The 22,133-nt window shown below is 37.6% G+C and overlaps 1 protein-coding gene across 1 annotated transcript in view; it reads right to left on the bottom strand.

Annotated features, from left to right (window-relative positions):
• Nucleotides 1–22,133, bottom strand: part of SLC10A7 (solute carrier family 10 member 7) — a 155,929-nt gene that overhangs the window by 20,045 nt on the left and 113,751 nt on the right. The window contains exons 8-11 of the mRNA XM_085313148.1: nt 20,887–20,970; nt 9,062–9,227; nt 5,903–5,954; nt 4,265–4,338 (exon numbers count right to left, since the gene is read on the bottom strand). Coding sequence (XP_085169274.1) covers nt 4,265–4,338; nt 5,903–5,954; nt 9,062–9,227; nt 20,887–20,970 — 376 coding nt within the window. The remainder of the gene's footprint in view (nt 1–4,264; nt 4,339–5,902; nt 5,955–9,061; nt 9,228–20,886; nt 20,971–22,133) is intronic.

The raw sequence follows: 22,133 nt of genomic DNA, 5'->3' as shown, positions 1-22,133 counted from the left end.
GGCAGTATTTTTTTTTTAGATGAGCCACACTGATAGCTTTGCACTTCCTTGAGGCCTCTTCTCTTCTCACTGAATGAACTCCAGGGAATGGCATCATGTCGGGCTTTCCAGATGGATTATGTGAAGCCATAGCTCAATGTCATTTTCAATAGCAAGGCTCATAATTAAAGGTCAAATAGTCACTTCATCTGCAATCAATCAATAGAAGAAGTACTAATACTAAGTACTAATCAATCAATGGCAAATGCACTAATAAAAGCCATGCATCAAATGTCTGCATATGTGTGCACTCACATGTACCATGCATATATGTGAGCAGGGAGAAGCAGAGAAAAAGAACAAAATGTGGGTGAATATGCCAGAGGGCATTGTGGAATACTACGTTTATTCTCATTACTTGTAAGTTTATATCTCGTTCCACTCACTAACTGAAATACAAATAAACATTATTTTTCTACATATGCAATGCATTCTATCTAAAAACTGCCAAAGCACCCGCTACTATTTAAAAATACTGACTTGTAATCCTAAATGAGTAACACAAAGGTACCTACCCTGTGTAATTTGTCCTTACACAAACATGCCCTGCACTCTGATCTGTGAGACAAAAAGTGTGTCAACTGTTCTGTCTACAAAATAAAACCCAGCATATGGGAACAGCACTCATCTCTGCACAGAGCAAGCACTTATTCATGGATTCAACAGTGGAAGTGGCAGTTGGCCTCATGAGCATGCACTGCATGGGAATTAGTTGGTTTCATAATATGGTGTGGGAGAAAGTGACTTATAAAAGTCTTCTCATGCCTCTCCTATTACCACTTCTAAAGCTTTAAAGCTGTCAGTGCTTCTCCCACTTTTGTCGGTGCTGCTCTGAGTCCCGCAGGGAACGGACCAGACGTACCTATCGGAGCTTCACCTGCCAAGTTGAGAGACATCAATTTCACAGCGAAGGAAGAAGTGCTGGGGGGTCATTTATACACTACCACTGCAAGCTTGGAGACAAACAAAGCAGATCTCCGCAATGGATACAAACCCAAACCCCACGATGTTTGGGCTTTCAGGCATTGTAATGACAGAGAGTGAGCAAAAACCCTCTCCGTTACAGGAGAACAGAAGGTTTCTCCTTGCATGGTCTGCAGTACACACCTCTGGACAAGGAGAAATGTGACAGAACAGCAAAAATAGTGAGGGGCAAAATACTTATCTCTCTTCTTATTTCTGCTAAGATCAGGGTTGACAAGACTGTGCTGCAGATACATTCAACTGTCATTCAGAAATAGGTAATTCTTAAAAACAGATTATATCTACTCTGCTTCTGCCTTCAGTGAAGGCATATATGCTAGTTGCTCTGATTAACAATTCCTGTTTATATCGTCAGTTCAGGGGCACATCTCAGCTTGCTAGGGCATCATAAAACCAGTGCCTCTCTCTTCCTAGGATGCTCCAGTTACCTACTCATTTAGCTAAAAATGTGTATTTATGCAGTCTTATCCTAGACTAGTACCCGGTACTAGTACCAAACAGAGAAAAATACCAATGGTCTCAAAAACCAAATAGCTTGAAACAGATAAACAGTGGGCATGCTTATGCAGTGCCCAGAAGAGCGTCTGGGTCCTCAGTCTTTCCAAAGATGGGTTCACAGGGACTGCCAAAAGGAGCATTCCCTTTCAAGGGTGGTTCAGGACGCGCTACTGCTGGGCACACATACAAAGCAGCAGTCTGGAAATCCCAAAAAAGCTTTGATGAAGCTCAACCCCAGGGATGGAAAACAGCAAGGGAAGCAGGTCCAATCCTCTCAGGCACTGAGCAATAGGGAAATGTAGTGCAAAAGCGCAAAGTGTAGGAGTGACAGATGTCAGACAACCTGCCTACTGGCAAGCAACCTTGCTTTCCAAGAGGTATCAGCTCTTCAAGGATGAAGGTAAAGCAGTCTGTCCTGAAGGTGACAAATGAAAGTCTGTAGCAAAGAAACAGTGCTGCAATATTGCACTCCACCATCAACCTCTTTTATTTTATTTTGCACACTTAGGCGTATGAGAGACCTATATTAGCAGAGTAAAATCATGCATGGCCAGGGAGAAGCTGTAGAAATACTTGAAGTCAAAGTGAGTGGTATATTTTTGTCAGAATTTTGCAAAATGCAATGCCTTTGCCCAAGCACACTATCTGATTAATCAGGCTGTGCTAATGACAGCAACAAGGGAAAATGTCTGCAGAAAAGTGAAGCAAGCTAGGGATATGGAATTGGGCTCTTTTAAATGAGAAAGTAAAATACAAAAAGGAGAGTACTAGCAGAATAAAAGTGCACTGATTCAGCTGAGAGTATAGGATGCAGGTTAAGATAAGCTATGTGAGGATGCTTGGTAAAGACAGCAAAAGAAGGGCCCTTACTTTTTTTTACCAGGTGAAAGCAAGTCCCTTTAAGACTTAAATATTAAAGAAAAGACTTGGTGGTTATTTTCTTAGTGCCACGATAAGCTGTAGAGGTATTCAAAGAACGTATATAAAATTATTTCCATTAGGAAGGGGAGAATTACACATTCGTATGCTGTAAAATACAACCAGCTTCTGTTCTGTAGCATCACAGTTGTGTCCTAGGTTTATATGCACATCAGTAAAATGGCAAGTATGGTAGCATGCTATGACTTAGGCAGGGGGTCACTTTCTATAAATACAAATGTAACTGTCCTCCTGAGTACAAGCTCATTTATTATTTGAAGCTTTGGTTTCACAGCATACTTGGCTGTAAAGCAGCTCAAGTGTCGTTTAATCTATCTTCTGCTCCAAGGCAGGGCCAAGCTGAGCTATCTATTTCCTGACTGAGGCTTGTCTACAATGTTAAGAGATTCCAAGACATCAGCAGGCAACATATTCCAAAGCTCAACCACCTTAATATTAGACAGTTAGCTTAAATCTTCCCTGTTGTAGTAAAAGTCCTTTCCTTTTCAAAGTCCATTATGAAAGAATTAATTTTCTTCTTTGCATCAACCTTTTACATATTTCAAGAACACTACTGTATCTCAGCTCAGTCTTCTCTCACTAATCACAATTTTTTGAATCTTTCTCATGGATCAGGTTTTTGAGACCTGTGATCATCTATGTCACTCTCTTCTGATCTCTCTCCAGTTGGTTCACATAATTGAGTTGTGGAGTCCCAAATGTCACACAGTGGCATCAAAAGCCATAATGCTGTCAAGCTATACCACTTTTGCTACCTTTTCCCAACCCTCAGGACCTCGTAATCTTGTGTGAACAGAAAATAGACTGACTTGATAAACATTTAACAAATCTATGGGGCCATTATTCATTTGGTTTTTTTCCCTGCACTGTTAAAATTATTTATTTAGATACTTATTTCAGTAATTTTCTAGCAAATAAAGTTAAACTCATTGATCTGTAATTCCTCGGCCCCTCCTTGATTCCCTACAAAGAGATGTCTTTGTTTGCCTTCTTGTCTTCCAGGAAACTCCTTCAGTTCCCACAGATTTTCAAGGGCACTTGCTAATAATTTGGCAGTACAGGCCTAGGAGAGGCACAGAATCCTAAGTAAGAAAATATTCAAGTCCTAATCTTTAAACTGACAGAACACTACAACAAAGCACTATCAGGTGGCTCTAAACAAGGCTGATTTAGCAGTATTTTGTGCATTTCCATCAGAACATCTTATAATCACTAAGGGATTGTAAATGACAAATATCTCAATAATGTTTTGATAAATTAATTCTAATAAATAAAACACTGTCCAAAAAAACCCTGCAGACTTCTTAAAATAAACATGCACATTTTGCTCATATTAAGCTGAAGATAGTACTGTCGCTTTGTGATTTCTGAACATACTACATGTTTAGACTTTCACTTGTGCAACCTCGTTCTGAGATACAGTATCTTTACTGTAGGACTATGCAGATATACCTTAGATTGTTTTCAGTAAGAAATGACAAATATTATCAATATTGGATATGCAACAGAACAGAAGAAAAACAGGAAAAAAAAAAAACAGTTTTCCCTAAATGATATGGTCTTAATGAATAACTAGTGAAATCTCAGCTAAGATGACCAAGTTGTCTCCCCTTTAATAAACATTTACTTACCCTCTACAAAAATATTAATAGCCTAATATACCGGTAGCATTACTTGTCTCACTAAAATCAGAATTATTTAGACAGAAAAGCTAACAACCAGCAACTTTTTTTTTCAACAAAGCAAGCTATGAATGTTACTGCTGTTTTGCTCAAAGGTTATCTTGATCTTCTTCCTGACTTACCCAGGGTGAGCGATTTGTGTGTGGAACAGAAGATGATAGCCACTGTGTCTGCTGGTGTGAAACCAGAGTTATTCCTAGAAAAGAAAGAGTTTTAATAATCTCTGTTAGCAAAAGCCTTCTTAAAACATCATTGGTCAAATGTATTACTTTGAGGATCCATATGCACATTCACATCACTTTGATCAACTCTACTGACAGAAATAATTCTACCCACAAATGAACAGTAGTATTTTTTTTTTTAAAGCAGAATTGTTTCTTGTTTCTCGATTGTGGCAAACTCTCTAACAAATACACGAAGGGGTGGAATTCTGAACATGCTGGATATAGGACAACTTAATTCCAGCCAGAATTACTTCTGCAAATACTTCTGCAGAATTACTTCTGCAGTGGCCGCTTTGCCACTCTAAAAATAAATACATAAATAAGACAGAATGACCTACGATTTTTTTTCCTAGTACTTAATGTTAACAAAAATGCTCCATTAAGATACTACATTGAATCTACACCATAAGAATTGCATAGAATATGTAGTAATCTGCTTGACAGAGAAACTATTTCTGAGGTTTACCCTTTGGGGGTGAGGCTAGGAAGGGTAGAAAATGATATACAGAGGTACGTGACTGGCCAATGGATTGCCGCAGTCAAAATTAGGACTAGCTTTCTAAAACTCCCAATACTGATTATATTGTTTGAGTTTGTTATTGCTTAATGGCATTGGGGTTATACATTGGGTCAAATCCTTCTCCAGATTATGTCCAAGAGTTCAAAAGTTCTCTAAAATTACCTTATAGAGTCACAGTATAATCTTGTCACAAAGAAATCACCTTGTAGCATAAAATATGCGTAGGTAGCTCTAAGATACCGCACCTTCATTTGTGATCATTCTTTAAGGATATTTGGTAATTTATATAAAGCATAGGTCAGGAGACTGCAGCGTATTCTAGTACTTCCCAATCAGTCGAGCACTGCTAACGAAAATACTCCAACAAGTGCAAGTCAGAGGACAACAGTGGTTCCCCTAACTCACGCAAGTGACCCACTCAGCCTTTGACTAATGCCAATGTCGAAGTTAGCGAAGTGACTACACAACAGTAAGTCATTCTCACTGTACTACTTTTTGAGACAGGAATGGACAATGGTTCTTCCTGGCTGACATCTAAAAAGGAAAGAACACCTTTACCAAACATTTGTTCAAGACAACCACCTTTTAAGAAACTCCATATAAATGTAACACATCTGATATATACAGAGAAGACTGAAGGCCAACAAACGTATCTTGAGATGTAAAAAGTCAAACTGAGTTCTCTCTCTCATATGTCATCAGTATGTCTGCAGGGCAAATTATACCTTCAGTGACATCTGTGCAAATCCATTTTTTTTTCAGAGGATGAGATACARCAGTGATTGATTGAGATTTAACAACTCTGTAATTAACACACAAGAAGGGATAGAATCCAGGTCCTGCTCTGTTAGCTAGGAAATGCTAACAGAAAAAACGTAGTAAAGATGACAAGGAAAATCAAAATGAGGTCACCCCTATTCAGAAATCTGTCCTTATACATCTGTATAAACTGAATCACACAAAACAAAAATATCTCACAAAACATTCAAACATTCTGTTTCAATACATTTGATTACCTTGTAGAGAAGAGGAAAGTCAAAAACATGAAGCTCAGCTGAACAGAAAATACTGAAAACAAAAAAAGAGAAACAGGTTAAAATTAAACTTACATCACAGAACTAAAGATCACCGAAATCTCTGTGTGCCACGCACATGCCTTTTGCACTCATGCGAAAGATCATCAGCCTGGGCTGCTGATGTTAAGCCCAGACCCAGTCAATTCAGAGAAATCCAAAGACAGAAAACCACGGGAGACTTTAAAGGGTGCTGTTTCGGACAATTAGGTCTGAAAGAACAATACATATTATATCCAAGAAAGCCAGAGCTATTATTATGGCTACACAAGATTTTCCTGATGTAACTCCTCTGAATCAAGTATTTCCTGCCACAATGAAAAACAGAGAAGTTCACTGTTGAATGCTGCCCATCCATTTCTCTATTTTTGCTTATTAGGTTGATGACATAAGATCACTTGAACATGTTCTAGCTGCCAGATATTTCAGTTTAGCTCATTTCTACCGAACAGAATGAAAGCAGAATGTGTAGGCATGATTACAATAAATATTCTCACATGCTTGGTATACCATTCTCCTGATGAATGATTACTTTTAACAGAAGATAATCATATACATTTAATTCCATCTGAGACAAAGGCTAACTCCGGAGTACATCAGACAAGGCAGCTGTTCAAGCCCAGTGAACTTTAAGCGTGGATGTTTTTGGTGCATCCTGAGGGGAGCTCTCCCCTCTGCCAGCTCATGTGATACCTGCAGGGCTTCTGGGACACGCAGAGCCCCCATGGTGTCGGTGGAGGAATGGGCAATGAGATTAGGGAAAGAGGCAGCTTCCCAGCTGTGCCACGACTAGCTGCTGGGGGTCACAGAGCCCCCTCTCCTCCCTGCTGGGTGCAGGTCTCCCCACGGAGTCCAGGCAGACACTGTGACCTGTGCAGACCTTTTGTGGACGTGCACACTGCTGGAGGGAGCACTCATACTTCTGCCAGAATCTGGAGTGGGTCCTTCCCCTTTTCCTTGCCAAATCTGTGAATGCACTAAGGTTCATGTGCCCCTTAGGGTAAAGCAATCCAAGACAATACATCGGATTTTGACCACAACTTTTAACTGGGCAACACAGCACAGTTATTAACTACTGCCAGTGACATTTTCTGTTCTCTTACATACATTTCCTAAGATGCATAAATGTCACCTCAGCATGCACTTAATATTTGCTTCATGAACTAAGGAAGCAATCCATTGTTACTGAATTATAATTTTTTGGAAGTAAGTACATTAATTTAATATGCCCAGGAAAAAATCCCTTTCTTAATAGGTATAATTCTGTAGAGCAATAAGCATATGTTGATACCAATTATCCATTGTGTATATTTTGCTGTGTCTAGAATATTAACATAAAAATTACATGAAAACATTAATCAGTAGATTAATAAATGCAGTTTCATCTCAAACTCCTTGTGCTAATTCCACCTCCTGGTGTAACATAACACACACAGCCAGCCAACATATCCAACAGAAGTAAATCTTTTCCAGGCTATAATATATACATTCATCTTCATAACTTTCTTATTTTTTTAGTTTTATAAATATTTTAGAGAAAAAAATAAACATTTAATATGTTCCTATCAGTTCCAAGGCTTACGTTAATATTCTTGCAAAGAAACTTCAGTTACACACATTTGAAATGAAAATGTATATAAAATTATTTTCAATGTACTGCACTGCAAGTGGTGTATATATAATTACATATGGCACACATGCAGAGCTGCCTTACAGAGCAATAAAAGAAAGGAAAGGAAAAGCTATGGGAGCAACCATTCTACAACAACTGTCTGAGCAAGAACATTTTTTTTTTTTTTTTTTTTTTTTTTTTTGTCTAAAAGAGAACTACGCCTGTTTCCTCCAAGCAGTGGTCACCGCAGTGACATAAAATTACTTCATTCTTGATTCTCTGCATTTTAAGCCAGAGTCTGAGATTTCCGTATCCTTTCTCCCCAACAATTTGGCACTGGTTTAACTACATCATGGTATATGGTCCCTCTTCATGTGCCTATGAAAACTAGTATTTTCCCCATTTTGAAAAAGTGACCATTAGATGCTCTCTCCTTTGTTTTCAGAATAAAATGACAGTTCTCTGCTTCACCATAAGCTTTGCAGTACCACTTATAACTCCATGTAATTTTTTCACATGTTCAGCATTTCATAATCCAGAAACTGCCAAAATGAGGATATGTAAGACAGAAGAGTAAGTGACCCACTAAGTGCAGGGGCTAATTTCTTACTGACTGCAGTGGGGGTTGGATTTATGTGCAATATATATTTTTATTAGACACAAACATGTGCACATGCACACAGTTTCAGAAGCTGACGTAATGATTTCCTGAAATCTAACAGTTCTGGAGCTTAAAGGATGTGATTGATACTCTTGTATAATACAGTTACCTCTCCCCAAAGCAGATTGAAACTTCTGTCTCTGCACAGTCTGAAGCAAGACAGGAATTACCTACTGGGAGAGGAGACAGTGCCTGAATATACCACTGCTTTTCCCTGAGAGGTAATGATCTACAAGTGTATTTTTAACTGATGGCAAAGATACCAGCAGTCTATTCTCATGTGTGTGTTATTTAAAGCCGAATGAATAGACTGCTTCTAAAACAAACTCTCCAACAAATGCCTTCATCCAGAAGAAATGTATCGAAACCTTCAAACTCCTTACTAGTTTCTAGATTTGTAATTGAGTAAGGAAGAAAGTTATAACAATGTTTTTGAGTAGCAGCTCAAAGCCAAATTTTTCCTCTCTGTTTGGAATGCAACGTCTGTTCACATATGGTTGTTTAATAACAAGGACGTCACAACAGCATTGTCAGAAATGCTTGAAAAACAATACTGTGCCCTTTTAGAAAGGAGTACTGTTGAGCAATCTCAGGCACACCTAATAGCGGGGTTCATCACTCTATAAATGCTTACTCAACTTCCTAAAAGCATACAACCCCTCGGAAGTCGAAAAAAATCTATTTGGCTTACTAGACTCAATAAAAGTGCAAGCTCTAGACTCAAGCCACTTTCCTTTTCAGGAAAAGGTGGATAGCCCTCTGCTATACACTTTGTTCTTTACACACACGCATCTGACTGATAAAAGAGATGTTTTAAGGCTGAACTTACTTATAAACACTATGATAATCAAGCTAAATTTATCAAGGTCAATATTTGGATTGGCAAAAGTATCACAGAATGTTGTGTAGATGATCATCAAGAGCATGCAGCTGCTGATAGCACCAAATGGAGGCTTCTTCCTTTCCAGCCAATCCTTGATGTATCTTCGGACAATCTGAAACACAGAAATCAACAGGTTGCCTCTTTTCAAAGATGCAAGAAGCCAAGTTGGGCATCACAAAATGAATCTGACAGTGGAAAGACACAAAGAGAAGAGAGTAATTCGGATGACGGCCACAGTGGATTTCAAAGCTTCCTTGCCACACAACTCTTCTTCTGGGGAATTTAACATTTGTAGTGCAACTTCCACTGGGCGTCCATAATGAGAGTATATTTTCAAGTACATTCAAATCTATCCTTAATCATGCCAAATGTTCTTTGCTAGCTGTCACTGAGACATACCCATTAAGCCTCCCCAAAGTTTATCTCCTCTGCTGATACTAATGGATGTATGTAATTATCACAGTCCCCTTTGCATCAACAGACAATTCCAAGTGCAACTTTGGGAATCTTAAAAATCTGACATCTTCAGGAATTTCATGACGGTAGATAATCGAAAGTGATCCATGGAACATTTTAATATTTAAATAGCTAGCAATGCACCAGAAGTTTTTAATTAAATTATAACTCAAGCTTGAAAAGCAAAAGTGCATGTGTTGTGGGAGTTTAAATAATTCAAACTCTGAATATCTAGAGTTTTTGTAAATCCAAAGACAAATGCCATTTGCACGCTTTTAGAATACTAGAATTAACACAAGAAAACAAGTAAACCTCCTGTACTTAGTGTAACTTCTGCACTTTCAGGAAATTGAATCTGATTTTTTTTTTTTTTTTTAAGAAAACCATAAATGTTAAAGCAACTTCAACTTCTAAATTATGCCAAATAGTACAGGACTAAGCATCAGCAGAGACAAACCCTGCATGGGGACCTGCTTTTATTTTTTTTTCTCTTTATATGGTTTGAAAAAACTTTACAGCTTTTATCATACAGCTGACTTGTGTTAATTTTTCAGCAATAACATTATCTCGCCTAATTTTTGCTGAAACATCCCAACATTCCCTGTTACCAAACTCTTTCAGAAATAATAGCACAAGATCCTGAGACACTTCTAACAGAGGTTTCTAGAGGCATCTCATTAACTTCCCATAGCAGTACCAGCAATAAACACCACCATTACCAGTTTAATGATACAGAACATTTTAGAGGTATTCAAGATTAATATCAAAGCATCATCACCAGTGCGCCACAGGACCTTTTCACACTGTAACTGCCAAAGCTGGTGGATTGACCTCATGGCTGTCAGTTTTCCTCACTGCCTTCCCAGCTTGTTTGTAAATCTCTCAATAGGGAAGTCTTGTAAGTAGCTATCTGAGTAACTGCAGAAAACAGACTTTATCGACCACATGGCAGGGCACATACTAAAAATTTTGCACATAGGGTTCACAAAAATCTAAGTAGGCTGAAGATCAGCGCTTACCTCACAGTACTTCTAAGCTTCCTGCTGGAGAAAAATAACAAATTTACAGGAAACCATATAAGGAAATGCTCAACACTCCAGTGAAAACACTCACTCAACTTTCAAATTTCACACTTGCCAGATGTTGAAAAGAGGAAAAAAAAAAATCGGTAATACAGCCAAACTTCCGCAGGAGCGTTCAGAGGAGCTCCTGCAGTAACCTCCTCGTAACACTGGGTAGGAACAGACCACAAGACACAGGCAATGTGCGTGCAGACGGAAGCATGCAGAGGGGGAAAGCAACCAAATGCGAAGACTGTATTAGCCTAATCCAAGCAGCCTTGGACTCCCTGCAATTCTCAGAAGCAAAAAGCAAAGTCTTTGGCCTCTAAAGTGAGCACTTTCTAAGGAAGGTTAAAAAAAAACCCAAACAAACAAACAAAACAACCCATTATACCCTAGATTAAAGTCACACTAGGGAAAAAGAAAAGCTACATTAAGACCACACATTTACGGGCCTTCAATCAGAAAAATGTGAATCGGGCCAATACTGAAATTATCAGAAATATTGAAAAGGAAAAGTTATGGTTAACAATTACACCACAGTACAATTTATACACAAGTATTTATTATGAAAACTACAACCTTGTGTCTGTACCAAGGTATAATTATAACATATTTGACACTATTAACTCTATATGCATATCTAACATGGACAGATATACAAGAAAAAAGGGAAAACATTTTAAAAATGAAATTGCAAGCAATAGTTCCTCCCTACCGTCTATCAACTGATGTTATCTTTAAATATCCACCTCTGACTTCCTGACCTGGACTAGTCTGGAAGTTAATGTGAATCAGCAAATGCCAGTGGGGCTTAATGCATTTTATATATATATAAAAAAAAAAAAAAAAAAAAAAAGAGGCATAGTCAGACCCTGAAGAACTAAACTGTGGCTTTAGGAAATCATCTCATCAACCTAGCATCATGCTAAGAAACATAGATTATAAAAACATACACAAACACACCCTCTCTAACACAGAAGCTGATACATTTTTGGCTTCTCTTAATGTTTAAGGTGATCTGTAATTTTAGAGCATGTTGATTCAGCCTATAATTATTGATTTGAAGTAATTAAATCCTTACGTAATTTAAGAGGAAAGAAATATAACCTGAGCCCCTATAGGCATCTGTGAAAGTTAAACTAGATTTTTCACAGGCAAGCTCATGTCAGCTGATTCATTTAGACTAAAAACCAATCCATTTGTTACTTATTCACACCCTGCAGAGTTGTTTTGGTACAAGGATGCTTTGAAAGCCTCTCAATTCTTAACCCAATTTTATAACCATTTCAGTGTTAACTAGGACTTTAAAAAACTTGTGAAGATTTGTTGTGAAATCATGGTAATACCCACAAATGCAATAAGGACAACACGCAAACAGACCAGAGCCAGCCAGCCAGCAACCCTTTTTGCTCTACAGTAACAGCACTCTGACAGGAAATCTAAAAGAGGTTGAAAAGCCACGAGCAATATGGACTGAAATAATTAAATAAAGAATCTCATAGGTCAATTGGAGCCTGAACTAAAATAGAGTTTCATTTATCTGCAAACATAGAAGCAGCCAACAAAATGATTTCTGCAATGATTTATGGCCTACACTAAGGACATCAAACTTGGACACCACACCAGCGTGCCACTTGTACGGCCCTGAGCCGGACGGACAAGCACAGGAGAGAGGAGAGGTTGAAGAAAGGACTGAACTGATCCTCCTGTGGACAGATGAACTTACAGCCTGGAGTAGAAATATGAAGGACTGACATTCCAAATAAATGCCCTAGACCAGCACACTAATGAAAAATAGTAAAAGGGCAGTACTCTTTAGATGCAGTAATTCCTAGTGAAAGAGAATTCCTCGCACACACACACACACACAAAAATCAATTAAAACCAGTTTCCTGTCAGAGGAAGGGAACAGGAAAGAGATGTTGGAAAAGTGTGAAACACCAAACCATTTAAAACCATGCTTTCCATGGGAAAATGCTGCAGGATGCTATCACGTCACAGAAAAGGCATTTGCAATCTCCTTGCACTCTCCGAACGTACGAGGGCCTTGCAACCTGTTTGCCTGCTGGGACTCTCGCAGAGCTACTTCTGCAAAGAGGGTTGCGGCCTCTGGCGTTGGGGACTGACCACACCGAGCACAAAGAACTGCAAAGTTTTCCACGCAGGTTTGAATGACAGCCTCAGAGAGCAGCGAATTCCTGCTGCCTGCACGTGACAGAACAGCGCGTGGTGAATCTCTGCTTCAAACTGTGGTTTAGTGGGCAGAAGGGAGGGAGAAAGTAAACCTTTTTATGGGGGAGTATTAAAAACTGCATAATATGAGATGCTGATAAATTCATAGGAAAGTTAGATGACAACAGAGCCACAGGGTGTTCACCAGGCAACTGTGTGCTGGTGACTGGAGTCTCCACAAGGTTTCTGGAAAGGCACCAGGTCAAGTTTGCTTCAAAACACAGTTCCGGGCCCYAGATATGACTTCAGGCTTGCATCTTGCCCAGGATTTTTTTTTTTTTAATAAAAAAAGATATGTAATAACAAATGAATTGCTACATGAAACTGCAGTGTGAACACAGGAATATGTAGTGTGGCCATTTCAACTTGGTTCTGCTGGAATGGTTACATCTAAAGGTTTTTCCTCCAACTGCGCAGTACCTGGCCCTAACCTTGTTTAAAAACAGTCTCTCCAAGCAAATTGGCTAAGTGTTCATGTGCTTGATTCATTTAATATCCTCTTGTATAAAGAAACAGGAGCTGCTGTTCCAGAGAGGCAGGTAAATAATGCCCACCCATTGTACAATCATACATGAAGACAGCAGAACATATATTATAAACAACAATTCTCTTATTATACCTTCATAACAGTTACACTATATACCTAGAGAAACCGGTCAGCAAAATGCATCTAGATTATTTCCACCTGCCTGCTCAAGTGGTGGATATACAAGGTAACAAATGAAATAAACTTAATGTAGTTCATTAGTGTTTGTTATGAACTGAAGTTATTAGAAAGGTTATTTTTCTTCTCCCCAAATTTCATGGAGTGGAGTTATTTCTGACATTTGTAATACAGTGTATCTTTCAAAATGTTTAAAACCCATGAGTTGAAAGACTAGAAGAAACGGTTATCAAGTCACTTTCTCTGTTTCCATATACACACAAAAGAATCTCCTGGTATTTTGTATTATCACACAAAAGTTTTTCTTAATTCTATCAACTCACAGAATCAGTAAGGTTGGAAGGGACCTCTGGAGATCATCTAGTCCAACCTCTCAAAGATTTCCTGGTGCTGGTTCCACTGGGGCTTGAACCCCAGGACCTTCAGCACGTAAAGCAGATGTGATAACCACTACACTATCCCTCTACTCAATTCTTGGGGACTGATTTAATCTTCAAGAGAATTTAAAATGTTTTAATTGTGCTTTTTCTTCTATTATTATGTATTGGTATGCTCTTCAAAACACCTGGACAAAACACCTAAACTTTAACATAACTAACATAACTTAGTCACCTTTTCCTTGTGTTGAAACACATAAACAAATAGAGCTGGATCACTACTAGCCCTAAATGCAGCAGTTAGTTTRTTTACTTTCTCTTCAAAGTAGAATTCTTAACTCATTCCTAACTACTATTACTATTATTGCTACTTATAACATCATAACTTTGCAATGAACTGTACAATGTGAAGTTTTCTTTTRCAAAGCATTGAGTCAAGCCAGAAAGATATTAGCAACTGTTTGATAACCTCTGAATAACCCTTTTTACACAGTGATAGCATACAAAGAAGACAGACAATGTGGAATATTGGAAGCTGCTTCAGTGAAGCTTGAAAGACATGAAAGGGGGAAAAATACTGGTCCAAAATAGAGAAGAAAGTTAACTAAGAATAAGAACTATGAAAAAATAACAGCAAGAACCAGACTCTGAGATGGAAGCGAGATTAATGTGGGTTGTAGGAATCACATAAACAAGATACAACCTCCTTCAGATATTTATATAACATAATACCCYTTCATAGATCCATGATCTACAGCTGCAATTCAGTCACACTACTGAATTGCATTCAGTACTGCAATACTGAATTCAGCCTCTTCCTGGCTCACACTACTCACACTACTTCAGCTGGACCATGTGCTGATCATGTTACAGGGGCAGTACCTAAGTGAAGACATGCTCTTCTGCTCATTCCTGTACACTGTTATAAGCCAAGACTTTATACTGATTCCCTCACCTTTCCATAACTCCTAAGATGCCAACAAATGTTAAATCTGCCCTCCCCCCTTTTTTAAGTGTACAATCTCATTTAATATTTCTTTTCTGAATATGAGATAGAAAAAATAAAAATATTTTTATTTTGCAATTTCAGAGGAAAATATTTACAAGAGCCTTGTTTTCTTTCCTCAGATTATTGAATTCCCCTAAAAGCTATCTTACTCTATTATGTCAGCCCATTTACTCCCCAGAGATCGCTCCCGGCACATGTAAGCCTTGAAATTAAGCTTTAGAAAACTTACACAAGGCCATTTTGGAAATTAACTTTCACATTTGGGGGCAATTCATAAATGTTGCTTAATAACATTAAAAATAGGTGTAACATGGCAAAAATGTAAAGGGAGTTTGTRAGGGTAGTGCATATATTTTCTTCATATTTTGTTTGTATTCCATGGAGACCAGGTTCTGCTCCGTGCTTGAGACAAGTGTCTGAAGGGAGCGAACTGTGGTCTGAATGTTGCTAATCTGTCATCTCAGTTTTCTGCAACAACCTTCCACAAGTGCTGATCTCCTCAAGCACCACTCCTCCTCCCTGCAGCACCCCTAGAGATTTAAGSAAAAGTAGGGCTACTTCCATGTAGATTTAAGCTACAAGACTGAAAGCATTTGAGATCGTTCCCTTTTTATAAATTTGACTATTCCCCTCCCGCCTCAACCACTATACCACTATAAACCAACATTATGCAGAAGTGAATTGTACCTTCTGCTCACTGATAACTGCAATATACCTCTCTTTCGATTCCTTTCTTATTCCTTAAAATTAAATTCCTTGCCAAGCTGTTTATCTCCAATTTCACTGACAATCTGTACTGCAACGTAGCACCTTTTTAAAATTGTGTTTATAAAAATGGTTCTGAAACGCTGGTAGGGCTCCTCCGGAACATTTTGGGCAATGACAAAGAAAATGCTTAAAATTCCGACACCAAGATTTTTTGATTCTGTGAACATTTCTGTACAACTGGCTTCGGGAAGAAGAAGAACTACTAGAATCATAACATTAATTTTAGCTTTAGTTAAGGTCTGTTTAATATGAAGTGCCCACTTTATGTTGGCAGACAAATTACCAGTGGGGCAACTAGAGAATGCATGAATGATAATGTACAGACAAGCTTTTTATTACTTATTCATAGAAAACAGTGGGTTTTGGTGTGCTGCTTTGAAAAATGTTCAAACTAGTAGAATATAATGAAAGCACAGTGAAAATTCTATTTCATTAACATTTAATCATAAATTGCTCTTTAATATAAAACATAAAATAAAAGTCTGTCAGAAGCGCTTAGGTGTAGAGAAAGGAGAAAGTCTGCAAAAAGGAGAAAGGAAATACTGCAGTGTTTTTCACTGCTTCTATTAKTTGTCACCTTCAGAAGAAAAAAAATAAACAAAGAAACAAGTCTTGAACCAAACTCTCAGAACTGGTCATGAAGAAAATGCTTAGACATTTCTTGAAACTAAATTTTCRTCAGCAAAATGTATTATCAACACTTACAAAGTAAAAAGTTATTTTAGCATAACTGTGATAGCTGAGGAGCAGCATTTTTCTTCCCTTCCATCAGATTTTACAGAACTCTGTGCTACACAGAAAAAAAACTAATTCAGGACTTCAAGCTTCCATAGAAAATTCAAAAATAATATATTTTCCATGAGATATCTACTACCACATTTATTTGTATAACAAGTATTCTCAAATTCCCTTTATACATATACCAGAGTGGTGCACAAATAAATTCTTGAATACTACAGATCTTCAAGGCTTACAGAACAYGAAACCTTTGAACAACATTATAGCTCATCTCTCTCTTCAAAACCTCTTGTCAGAAAAGTCTTTTTACTCTACAAATACAAATGCAGTATTATACTACCAGTATTGACTTGACCAACATCGGGTCATCAATTAGCAAAAYACATCTATAGACAGAAAATACGGGACACTGCAGACAACCTAAATATCTCCGACAAAGAACAGAATAACTCTCCTCRTCCAAGACCATCTATCAGTAACTGTTATCTGTAAGAGTCGGTGGTTTTCTGATCACATAATTTCTTATTCTCAAGCCAGCTCCTTTAGCAGTTCTTTAACTGACAAATGACAGTCAGGATTCGAGTAGAGGCTGTACCTGCAGCCCCTTATGCATTTCATTGTCAGTGGCTAGAAAAGCTAGAAAAAGCAACTCCAGTCAATGGCAGCCTCACAACACACTGAAAAATTATTTGAGAAATGGTAGAAAAATAAGCAGGAATTATGCTATCGCCACTTCTTTCTCCCACCCATCACTTAAAAATCTGACAAGTCAGCCAACTAACCAAAATCCTTGATACATTTTGTTATAAAATAAACAAACAAATAAAAAACCAAAACAAATCTAAAAGCACGTTCTCATCTGCTTCGCTCATATCCCAGGGGCTGTGCAAACAGCCAGCTTTGCAGCCTGCCCAGAAAACGAGCATTTAGGTAATACAAACTTCCCCAGAGGCGAGATTTTTTTTTTTTTTAAAGAAAATATCCCTCTCAGAGAATGCTTCCTTTAAGCAGTCTCCTCTATTTTACATTGATGTGGATCAAGCTTAAAGCCTCTATTGATCACAGTTGAGTTAGGATGGCTGAAGAGAAACAATTCGCCAAGCAGGCAGGTCCCAGGCTTGCTTTTTTCTCAAATCAARTTCTTTGCTACGAGCTAACCCTAGCAGGCATTCTTGCACTGACTTTTCTGCTGAACAGTACGACTGTGCATGGTAAGGAATTGACACTGTGGGTGTGAAATGATAAATTAGAGGTAATTGCTGAAACTGTCACTCACGAATTGCGGGCCATTATCTCTTAATGCATCTGGAATCCCAGAGTGAGCAACTTGTGATTTACCAAGTATTATTACATTGTTACACAGCATGTTGTGCAACAGCTCAATAGTGAGTGAGTAGCAGTCTACAAATGAGATGCAAAACTTTGCATTTAATTTAAAACAGATCCATGCTAGTACGGGATGCAGCCAAATCAGACATATGACTATACCACTTGGTGTCAGTACTTTTCCTGCATATTGTTTTCTCCTGATTACTGCAGGTTAGTCTTGGATACCCACTGTCAAAAATGGCTTTGATTCTTACCTAGATTAGAAAGAGGTTGGCTTATTTTCATACAGTTCTATCTAATCAAGACAATCAGTGTTGACTACCCTTAGCATTTTGATTTGTAGCTACCCTTCACATTTCCTTTCCTCCATATCTTCTGAATTTCAAATGTAGTATGTTTAGAAACAAAGTCTTTATGCTTAAAGGAATGTGGATTATTTCTGTTCGTGTTTCATTTCCATATACTGTTTCAAACACTTTTAAAGAAGAATCAGCCTTCTGTTTGTTATTGAATTGTATTTATATATATTTAAAAAAAATCAAACTCTTAAATAAATGATTGAGTTACATAAGCTTTAATATTCCATTTTTTTCCTTTCAGTCTTTATCAGAGCCCTTAAATCACATCTGTTCTCTGTTAAGTCTCATCACAGTTCTGATTTTGAACTTAGGATCACTCAGAGAACTTATTTCATATGCTTATTGCACAATTCATATTACTTAACCTTATTATGTGGTGCTGCCAAAAATAACCCCCCTACCAGTCATCTCAGGTAGCAATTTCTTGTAACATGTCTTTCCAAAGTAAGATGCCATTATACCTATAGATGAAACAACTCTTGAAATTTTGCAATGGCTTTGTCTAGCAATCTACCATCATCTTCAGATTCTCATCAGATTGCAGTACAGCTTGCTGATACTCTGTCTAGGTTACTTCATTCTGCCTAGATCTGTTATTGTCCTATTTGATTCCTAGAAATTCCCAACTAAGGCAACAACTTCCGGGATTCAAGTAATTTTGCTTCTTCTGTTTCACAGAGACTTAATTTGATAAGTTAAGAATGAAATACACAGGAATGTTTACCAGCAAATCCTAATGGTCCTAATAAGGAGGTTCTTAAGCATTTAACTCAAAACATGTGAGCAATCCAATAGACTTCAGAGGCACAGGGGCATGTTGAAAAAGGCATGTCACTTTTTCATGTGATAGTTATAACCAGGTCATGTAGGTACTGATGCTGGTGGCTACTCTTTTGCTTATCACACTCATCTTCCTATTAGACCTTAATATTTCTTTTTGATCATATAAGAAAAAAACTTCACTAGGACTTCAGTAGGTTATAGTACATGCCAATTTTGAAATTTACCATTATAGTTTGATACAAGATTGATTTTACTGTTCTACATAGCACAACAACAGAAATTCTTAATTTTGGCCTATGCATTCCATTATAGGCTCCACTTTCATTTGTCAACATTTTAACCATGTTTTCCATTCCAAAACCTGCTTTCGGCTGACAAAATTCAGTAAGTACAAGCTAAACCCAGAATTAAACTGTAGACTCTAGAGTCAGCACTGGCAGTTTTCAGGAAAGAGCTGCAAATCCCAGTGATAACCCCTCAAATGTGGTTTCACAGAGAGGACAACATTCAACTACTGTTCCTAGCTGCTCATTTGGTCAAAAAAACCCAGAAATACGCCTGAATTCTGCTGCGCCACTGCTGAGTGGCTCGTGTGTAAGYGTGTTTGTGAGAGAGAGCGACAGATCAGCGTGACTCCAGGTGAGTATTTTATGATTTTTCTTTACTCTCTGTTCTTTTAAAAACATAAGACTTAACGTTTAAAAATCCCTACAAAAATGACAGCAAAATTAAACCTCAAAAGTTAGAAAGGCCACTGTCCAAGGAATAAATCACAATCGCATAGGATATATTCTTTTCCACAGGACTTTTGTTTGCAGCTGAAGTTAGAAGGTGTGCAGTGAGTGAGGCATAGGAAAGGGTGCTGCATGATTCAGATACCTGAATACCATCCCCAAGAAAAGGAATCAACTCACAATTCTGCCAAGAAGTTCCCAAGTGATGCTATGCAAGATAGTTAAATTCAACTTTCTCAGATGGTATCAGTTCCTTTTGTCTTCTAAGCGACTAATGATCTGAGACCAAATTTGCAAAAGCAAAGAGCTTTCAGAAGTACAGCGGAGTCTATGGGAGTCGGGTTCCAAAAGCCCGWGAACAACGAGCACTTACAAGTACGTAAAACACAGACTTCAGGTGTTTTGCTTTTGGTGTCCAAGAACAGTGAACACTTCTCAAATTTTGATCTTAGCAAAGCAAATTCCCAATCATGAAGTGGGAGGAAACGTAGTTAATGAATATTAACATTTGCGAAAAAAACAGGTATCACAAGCATCACAGAAAATCTTACACTGCAATTAGTATCTTTGCATTCAGTGCAGGATTTCAATCATATGCCATGAAAAATAAGGCTTTGTATTTCAACATGAACAATTAGGATAAAATGAAATATTGAACAGCTGCTCATTCCATGACTACCCTCCAACCCAGCATTTAACAAATGATGGAGGAGTCCTGTGGAAAAAATAGTTTGGCAGTGTGCAATTAAAACCCTTATTGTAAAGTATATGCAAAATGGCTGGAGCAACCTTAGCTTTATCACTTCYAAACTTCTTGCTGCTTAGCCCTAATGGATTTTTTTAAGGTAGGGTTTTTTTTTTTATTCCTGTAATTAGTAGTAGATACTACACAGAGCGAACTTCCTTCATCATCCAGGCAAAGGGCATATGACAAAAGGACTATATAATATTCTCAAAGCTCATTTGTATGGGGCTGGAATTTCTCACAGTCTGGGCTGCCATTTTTCCCACTTTATGTTCACAAACTCCCTTCTCGATATGCAGTAGCGTATGTTTGTGGTAGTGAGGGACAGATGCTCAATCTCAACAAAGATCAATGTGGCTCCAGGGAGCACTGTAGCATCTTTYCTCTGATATTAGACTCCACTATCCTGAGGCTGTTTCCTATGTAGTGGTTTACCATGTTACCAGTCTGTCTTTATGATAGCTCTCTTTATCTTATTTTTTTTAAATAAGGATGTATATTTAAAAGACATACCTGTCCAATAATAAGAGGGACTACAACAGTCATAAACAGCTGCGAGAATATAGATGTAAAAGGCACAGAGGAGGATGATCCAAGCTACAAAATAAAAGTATACCATTAATATTCAACTTTTTCTTAGAATCTGCAAATTTCATGCATAGGTATCACATATAATATACCATTTATTTTATGTGTAAAAACTTGGAAGTGTGTGCACACCTTTAAGTCCCAATAATGCATTTGGTATTCCATAATAAYGAAAGTAAAGCAATCTCTGGTTGATTATTCTATAACCTAAGGTAACAGCCACATCAATATTCATGTAATTGAAACCCTGCTACACACACATGCAAAGCAAATCACGTAAGCATTTGTAGGACCGTAGTCTAAAAAAGACAGAGTGAATCTCTTTCTACTTAAGCACTTAGATCAACTAACCTTGCCATTTATACAAAGAAACAGAACTATTAGTTATTCTAAGACTATTTAAAAAGTAAATAAAACTAAAAACATTGTGTGTTTTATTTCAATGACATTAAAAAGGCATCTTTTAACAGTTCTTTTATTGTGAAAATTAAACAGTGACAGGCTTTGTCTTCAAATAGATGATCTCTTACAAACCTATTTATGATTTTAAATGGTGAAAGTATTTTCTTAAAAGATGCATGAAGAAAAGGTAAACCAAATAAAGTCAATGGGATTTTTGCAACCTACTTCAGAATGTCTAGGACAATATGCTCAGTTTTTTTTACACTCTGATTGAACTTAGTTTATGCTAGGCTGTTTAGAAGATTAATTTAACAACATTTAACATCTTTTTAACAGTATTAGAACATACATTAAAAAATTTATAGTATGAAGACTGAAATAGCATTGTCAGGGCTTCTGAGGTGAAACCATTCCACAGACAACTGTTTCATAACTGGGGTAAAATGACCTAACATGATACCAGTTGGTACCTGATACCAATGAGGATTTCACAGATCCACAATTTTATTTTGCACTTCATTTTAAAGATCCACAAAATGATGACAGAATTCAGAATTTTTTCAGCTCCGTCTAATTAAGTGATACTGATCTCCTAAAACATTCTCTCATACTTCAAGSTCATAAATTACATTCACACTGCATTATACTTCTGACACATATCTTCCTTTCAAAGCTACCTGCGGGCATTATAGACAAGGTGATCATACAATGTAGTCACATTCCATAATTCTGCCTAGCAAATCAACATATGGCCATAAAAATAGCTGTAG

This window comes from Rhea americana, unplaced genomic scaffold (genome assembly GCF_003343005.1).
Source record: "Rhea americana isolate MKP2758 unplaced genomic scaffold, rheAme1 scaffold_38, whole genome shotgun sequence".
Taxonomy (NCBI): domain Eukaryota; kingdom Metazoa; phylum Chordata; class Aves; order Rheiformes; family Rheidae; genus Rhea; species Rhea americana.
This window is presented reverse-complemented; position numbering and strand designations above follow the sequence as displayed.